This window comes from Zeus faber (genome assembly GCF_960531495.2).
Source record: "Zeus faber genome assembly, chromosome: 20".
NCBI lineage: Eukaryota > Metazoa > Chordata > Actinopteri > Zeiformes > Zeidae > Zeus > Zeus faber.
In genome coordinates, this window is record NC_137207.1 from 27,537,235 (window position 1) to 27,544,714 (window position 7,480).

The 7,480-nt window shown below is 43.3% G+C and overlaps 1 protein-coding gene across 1 annotated transcript in view; it reads left to right on the top strand.

Moving 5' to 3' along the window:
* jakmip3 (Janus kinase and microtubule interacting protein 3) overlaps window positions 1-5,954 on the top strand; it is a gene marked incomplete at both ends in the record, with an annotated part of 35,892 nt that extends 29,938 nt beyond the window's left edge. Inside the window, 4 exons of the mRNA XM_080021473.1 lie at window positions 281-358; window positions 3,201-3,431; window positions 5,704-5,769; window positions 5,904-5,954. Of these exons, the coding sequence (XP_079877599.1) occupies window positions 281-358; window positions 3,201-3,431; window positions 5,704-5,769; window positions 5,904-5,954 (426 nt within the window). The remainder of the gene's footprint in view (window positions 1-280; window positions 359-3,200; window positions 3,432-5,703; window positions 5,770-5,903) is intronic.
* Between the last annotated feature and the right edge of the window lie 1,526 nt (window positions 5,955-7,480).

Below are 7,480 nucleotides of genomic sequence, written 5' to 3' on the forward strand. Positions count from 1 at the left end.
TATGTGTATGTGTGTGTATGTGTGTGTGTATGTGTGTGTGTGTGTGTGTGTGTGTATGTGTGTGTGAGAGTGTATGTGTATGGGTGTGTGTATGTGTGTGTGTGTGTGTGTGTGTGTGTGTGTGTGTGTGTGTGTGTTTGAGAGTGTATGTGTATGTGTGTATGTGTGTGTGTGAGAGTGTATGTGTATGGGTGTGTGTATGTGTGTGTGTGTGTGTGTGTGTGTGTGTGTGTGTGTGTGTGTGTGTGTGTGTGTGTGTGTGTGTGTGTGTGTGTTAAAGGACCTGTTCAGCAAACAGAAAGGTTACCTGGATGAAGAGCTGGATTACAGGAAACAGTCCATGGATCAGGCACACAAGGTTGGTTAGTTATAATAACTACAAGTGATGAATTACTAGTTTACTAGTAACTAATTAGTAAGTAATTGCTAAGTTATTAGTTAATGAATCATGCAGTTAACATCTGGAGCAGGGCTCAGGAACCTACGACTCGCAGACAATCACGGCTCTTTCCATGACGGTATATTTCTCGCAGACAATTCGGAGCTAAAATTTTTCATCACAATTAACAAGTAATAAATAATTATTCTGTGTCATTTTGAAGTAAAACAGGTCAAATAAATTACAATTTTGAGAATAAAATTCAAAATATAAATGTGGCGGACAAAGGGGCGTAGTCAAGCACCGGCTGCGGACCACAGAAAGACTCCGGGGCCTTTTCCTCGGGGCCCTGCCCCTCCCGGGTCCCTGCCCACGCTCCACCTGTGGGAGTCTCTGCCACAGGTGGAGCTTTAGGGAGGGAGGCGGAGTCTTCCTGGCCGTGGGGCGCCCACATGGCCACTGATGGAGCCTCAAGGCAGCATGAAGCTCCACCTCACTACGTACAAAGCAGACGACAAGGCCACCAGCAAAACCAGGCAGCACCACAAGTCACATCCATGCTAAAAAGTATTTCATATATTACTGGTTAGCTGCAGTATTACAACAATATTAATAAGAGGAATAAAGAGAAATGTAGTATATATAGATGTGTTATACGTTAAAAATGTATGCCTTACTTAAAAATTTTAATTGTATTAAATATTATATGGCTCACAAGGAAATACATTTAGAAATATTTGGCTTTTATGGCTCTTCCAGCCAAAAAGGTTCCCGACCCCTGATTTAAAGGTTTAAAGGTTTAGAGGTTTAAAGGTTTAAAGGTTTAGAGGTTTAGAGGTTTAAAGGTTTAAAGGTTTAAAGGTTTAAAGGTTTAGAGGTTTAGAGGTTTAGAGGTTTAAAGGTTTAGAGGTTTAGAGGTTTAGAGGTTTAGAGGTTTAAAGGTTTAAAGGTTTAAAGGTTTAAAGGTTTAAAGGTTTAAAGGTTTAGAGGTTTAGAGGTTTAAAGGTTTAGAGGTTTAAAGGTTTAGAGGTTTAGAGGTTTAAAGGTTTAAAGGTTTAGAGGTTTAGAGGTTTAAAGGTTTAGAGGTTTAGAGGTTTAAAGGTTTAAAGGTTTAAAGGTTTAAAGGTTTAAAGGTTTAGAGGTTTAGAGGTTTAAAGGTTTAGAGGTTTAAAGGTTTAGAGGTTTAGAGGTTTAAAGGTTTAGAGGTTTAGAGGTTTAAAGGTTTAAAGGTTTAAAGGTTTAAAGGTTTAAAGGTTTAGAGGTTTAGAGGTTTAAAGGTTTAGAGGTTTAGAGGTTTAAAGGTTTAAAGGTTTAAAGGTTTAAAGGTTTAAAGGTTTAAAGGTTTAGAGGTTTAGAGGTTTAGAGGTTTAAAGGTTTAGAGGTTTAGAGGTTTAAAGGTTTAAAGGTTTAAAGGTTTAAAGGTTTAAAGGTTTAGAGGTTTAGAGGTTTAAAGGTTTAGAGGTTTAAAGGTTTAGAGGTTTAGAGGTTTAAAGGTTTAGAGGTTTAGAGGTTTAAAGGTTTAAAGGTTTAAAGGTTTAAAGGTTTAAAGGTTTAGAGGTTTAGAGGTTTAAAGGTTTAGAGGTTTAGAGGTTTAAAGGTTTAAAGGTTTAAAGGTTTAAAGGTTTAAAGGTTTAAAGGTTTAGAGGTTTAGAGGTTTAGAGGTTTAAAGGTTTAGAGGTTTAGAGGTTTAGAGGTTTAGAGGTTTAAAGGTTTAAAGGTTTAAAGGTTTAAAGGTTTAAAGGTTTAGAGGTTTAGAGGTTTAAAGGTTTAGAGGTTTAAAGGTTTAGAGGTTTAGAGGTTTAAAGGTTTAGAGGTTTAGAGGTTTAAAGGTTTAAAGGTTTAAAGGTTTAAAGGTTTAAAGGTTTAGAGGTTTAGAGGTTTAGAGGTTTAGAGGTTTAAAGGTTTAAAGGTTTAAAGGTTTAAAGGTTTAAAGGTTTAGAGGTTTAGAGGTTTAAAGGTTTAGAGGTTTAGAGGTTTAAAGGTTTAAAGGTTTAAAGGTTTAAAGGTTTAAAGGTTTAGAGGTTTAAAGGTTTAAAGGTTTAGAGGTTTAGAGGTTTAGAGGTTTAAAGGTTTAAAGGTTTAAAGGTTTAAAGGTTTAAAGGTTTAGAGGTTTAGAGGTTTAAAGGTTTAGAGGTTTAGAGGTTTAAAGGTTTAAAGGTTTAAAGGTTTAAAGGTTTAAAGGTTTAGAGGTTTAGAGGTTTAAAGGTTTAGAGGTTTAGAGGTTTAGGTCTTGTTGGAGCAGCCTTCTGCCAGAGGGAGGTGTTACACCTTACAAGCCTGACCTGTCTCACTGACTGCTTCTATCTGTCTGTCTCTCTTTCTGTCTCTCTCTCTCATCTCTCTCCAATTTTCTGATTCTCTGCTCTCTCTCTCTCATGCCTGTCTCCCTGCCTGTCTTCCTCCCCACCTGTCTCTCCCTGCCTTTCTCCCTACCTGTATCCCTCCCCACCTTTTCTCCCTACCTCCCTCCTTGCCTGTCTTTCTCCGCATCTGTCTGTCTCCCCACCTGTCTGTCCCCACCTCCCTCTATGCCTGTCTCCCTCCCCACCTGTCTCCCTCCCTACCTGTCTCTCCCCACCTCCCTCCCTGTCTCTTTCCCCACCTGTCTCCCTGCCTGTCCCCTTCCCCACCTGTCTCCCTGCGTGTCTCAATACATGTCTCCTTCCCCCACCTCCCTCCATGCCTGTCTCCCTCCCCACCTGTCTCTCCCCACCTCCCTCCCTGTCTCTCCCTTCCTGTCTCCTTCCCCACCTGTCTCCCTACCTGTCTCCTTCCCCACCTTCCTCCCTGCCTGTCTCGCTCTCTACCTGTCTCCCTGCAGAGGATTGTGGAGCTGGAGGCCATGCTGTGCGAGGCCCTGCAGGGGGAGGGGGTGGGGGCGGGGGAGGGCGGGTGGAAGATGGAGGGATGCCGCCTCTCGCTGACGGAGGACGAGAGAGACGGGCTGCAGCGAGCGATGGAGCGATGGAGGAGAGCGCTGATGGTGGAGCTGAGAGAGAGAGACTCCCAGATCCTCAGGGAGAGGATGGAGCTGCTGCAGCAGGCCCAGCAGGTGAGACCGGAGGAGAGGGAGACGGGTGGAGAGACGGACAGGTAGATAGGATGCTAGTCTGCCATTTTGGACGCAGCCTTAAATGATGATGAGTGTGTGTTTTGTGTGTGTTTGTTTTGTGTGGTGTGTGTTTTGTGTGTGTTTGTTTTGTGTGTTTGTGTGTGTGTTTTTTGTGTGTTTGTGTTTTGTGTGTGTTTGTTTGTTTTGTGTGGTGTGTGTTTTGTGTGTGTTTGTGTTTTGTGTGTGTTTGTGTTTTGTGTGTTTGTGTTTTGTGTGTGTTTGTTTTGTGTGGTGTGTGTTTTTTGTGTTTGTGTTTTGTATGTTTTGTGTGTTTTGTGTGTTTTGTGTGTTTTGTGTTTTGTGTTGTTTGTGTTTTGTGTGTGTGTGTTTTGTGTTTTTTGTGTTGTGTGTGTTTTGTGTTTTGTGTTTTGTGTGTGTTTGTGTTTTGTGTTTTGTGTGGTGTGTGTTTTCTGTTTTGTGTTTTGTGTGGTGTGTGTTTGTGTTTTTTGCGGTGTGTGTTTGTGTGTTTTGTGTGTTTTGTGTTGTTTGTGTTTTGTGTGTGTGTGTGTTTTGGGTTGTTTGTGTTGTGTGTGTTTTGTGTTTTGTGTTTTGTGTGTGTTTGTGTTTTGTGTTTTGTGTGGTGTGTGTTTTCTGTTTTCTGTTTTGTGCGGTGTGTGTTTGTGTTTTTTGCGGTGTGTGTTTGTGTGTTTTGTGTGTTTTGTGTGTTTTGTGTGTTTTGTGTTTTGTGTGTTTTGTGTGTTTTGTGTTTTGTGTTGTGTGTGTTTGTGTTTTGTGTGTTTGTTTTGTGTGTGTTTGTGTTTTGTGTGTGTGTGTTTTGTCTTTTGTGTTGTGTGTTGTGTGTGTTTGTGTTTTGTGTGTGTGTGTTTTGTGTTGTGGGTGTTTGTGTTTTGTGTTTTGTGTTTTGTGTTGTGTGTGTTTGTGTTTTGTGTGTTTGTTTGTTGTGTGTGTTTGTGTTTTGTGTGTGTGTGTTTTGTGTTTTGTGTTGTGTGTGTTTGTGTTTTGTGTTTTGTTTGTTGTGTGTGTTTGGGTTTTGTGTATGTGTGTTTTGTGTTTTGTGTTGTGTGTTTTGTGTGTGTGTGTTGTGTGTGTTTGTTGTGTGTGTGTTTGTTGTGTGTGTGTTGTGTGTTTGTGTTTTGTGTGTTTTGTGTGTTTTGTGTGTGTGTGTTGTGTGTGTTTGTGTTTTGTGTGTGTTTGTGTTTTGTGTGTTTGTTGTGTGTGTGTTTGTTGTGTGTGTGTTTGTTGTGTGTGTGTTGTGTGTTTGTGTTGTGTGTTTGTGTGTTGTGTGTTTTGTGTGTGTGTGTTGTGTGTGTGTGTGTTTTGTGTGTTTGTTGTGTGTGTGTGTGTTGTGTGTGTGTTGTGTGTTTGTGTTTTGTGTGTTTTGTGTGTGTGTGTTGTGTGTGTGTGTGTTTTGTGTGTTTGTTGTGTGTTGTGTGTTTGTTGTGTGTGTGTTGTGTGTTTGTGTTGTGTGTGTGTGTGTTGTGTGTGTGTGTTGTGTGTGTGTTGTGTGTTTGTGTTGTGTGTTTGTGTTGTGTGTGTGTGTTGTGTGTTTGTGTTGTGTGTTTGTGTGTTGTGTGTGTGTGTTGTGTGTTGTGTGTTTGTTGTGTGTGTGTTTGTTGTGTGTGTGTTGTGTGTTGTGTGTTTGTGTTTTGTGTGTTGTGTGTGTGTGTTGTGTGTGTTGTGTGTTTGTGTTTTGTGTGTTTTGTGTGTGTGTGTTGTGTGTGTGTTGTGTGTGTGTCTTGTGTGTTTGTGTGTTGTGTGTGTGTGTTGTGTGTTTGTTGTGTGTGTGTTGTGTGTTTGTGTTGTGTGTTTGTGTGTTTGTGTTTTGTGTGTTTTGTGTGTGTGTGTTGTGTGTGTGTCTTGTGTGTTTGTGTGTTGTGTGTGTGTGTTGTGTGTTTGTTGTGTGTGTGTTGTGTGTTTGTGTTGTGTGTGTGTGTTGTGTGTTGTGTGTTTGTTGTGTGTGTGTTTGTTGTGTGTGTGTTGTGTGTTGTGTGTTTGTGTTTTGTGTGTTGTGTGTGTGTGTTGTGTGTGTTGTGTGTTTGTGTTTTGTGTGTTTTGTGTGTGTGTGTTGTGTGTGTGTTGTGTGTGTGTCTTGTGTGTTTGTGTGTTGTGTGTGTGTGTTGTGTGTGTTGTGTGTTTGTTGTGTGTGTGTTGTGTGTTTGTGTTGTGTGTTTGTGTTGTGTGTGTGTGTTGTGTGTGTTGTGTGTTTGTGTTGTGTGTGTGTGTTGTGTGTGTTGTGTGTGTGTTGTGTCAGAGGAACAAGGAGCTGGAGGAGTGGATAGAAGCACAGAAGCGACAGATCAAGGAGCTGGAAGAGAAGGTAAAGAGAGGGAGTCCTCCTCCTGTCTCACTTTCTTATTTGACTCTGTTGTCTCACTCATTCTCTCACTCTGTTTCTCTCCGTTCTCTCACTCTCTTTTCACTGGGACTCGCCTCCTTTTCTTCTTTTTCTAGTTTTTATTTTTATTCCTCTTCTTCTCGCTGGCGTTCATCCTCTGGTCCTGAAGACACAGCAGGTAAGACTTATATTTTAATAATATATAACTTCATATGATATGAAATCATATCATATTGTATTACACATAATTGAGTTTCATATATATATCTATATATATATAGATATATATACACTAACACAGTATATTATGATATATGATAAATATATAATCATAATATATAATAGAGCAGTAATGGTATTTTATCTTATGTCACCTTGTCTCCTGTAGGGGGCAGCAGTGGCTCTGGAAGGTGTGTCTGTCTGCTCTGGATCCAGGGGCCATGGGTTCCAATCCCAGTTCAGTTCTCATGTGGAACCAGAAGATCCAGACTGGACCTGGACCAACAAGGACCTGGACCTGGACCTGGACCAACCTGGACCTGGACCTGGACTTGGACCTGGACTTGGACCTGGACTTGGCCCGACCTGGAGCGACCTGGACCTGGACCTGGACCTGTACTTGGACTTGGACTGACCTGGACCTGGACCTGGACCTGGACCTGGACCTGGTCCTGGACTTGGACCATCATGGATCTGGACCTGGACCTAGACCTGGACCTGGACCTGGTCCTGGACTTGGACCATCGTGGATCTGGACCTGGACCAACCTGGACCTAGACCTAGACCTGGACCTGGTCCTGGACTTGGACTGACCTGGACCTGGACTTGGACCAGTATGGACCTGGACCTGGACCAACCTGGACCTGGACCTGGACTTGGACCATCCTGGATCTGGACCTGGACCTGGACCAACCTGGACCTGGACCTGGTCCTGGACTTGGACCGTCGTGGATCTGGACCTGGACCTGGACCAACCTGGACCTAGACCTGGATCTGGACCTGGTCCTGGACTTGGACCATCATGGATCTGGACCTGGACCTAGTCCTGGACTTGGACCATCGTGGATCTGGACCTGGACCTGGACCAACCTGGATCTAGACCTGGACCTGGACCTGGTCCTGGACTTGGACTGACCTGATCCTGGACCCTTCCGGACCTGGACCAACCTGGGATGTCTGGCTCAGGTCAAATCAGCCACCTAGCGATATGTTTATGGTGCAGGGAGAACATCCTGCTACTTCAGGAGTCACGTTGTGACCGACCTACACCGAGCCCAGTCCAGCTCTGTTAGCAGGCTGGCTCAACCCAAGGGAGCCAAGCTACACCGTGCTAACTATGCTAATTACACTGAAGTATGCTAACTGGCTGAAAGCACCACCCGACTGCGGCAGATCCACGCTGCACCATGTAGAGGGAAAAGGACATCAACCTGATCTCCTCCACCCAGGCTGAGAACATCTAGAACTCCACCCCACTTTCTCCTCCGCCCAAGCTGAGAACATCCAGACTTCCACCCGACGTTCTCCTCCACCAGAGCTGAGAACATCCAGAACTCCGCCCGACGTTCTCCTCCATCGGAGCAGTTCTTAGGTTGCTTCATTCCCGTAGGAGTCAGTAGATTAACAGACCGCGCATCAGTTCCGAACTCCATCTCTCACTCGACCTCAGCTGCTTCTCCTCCTCCATCTTGAC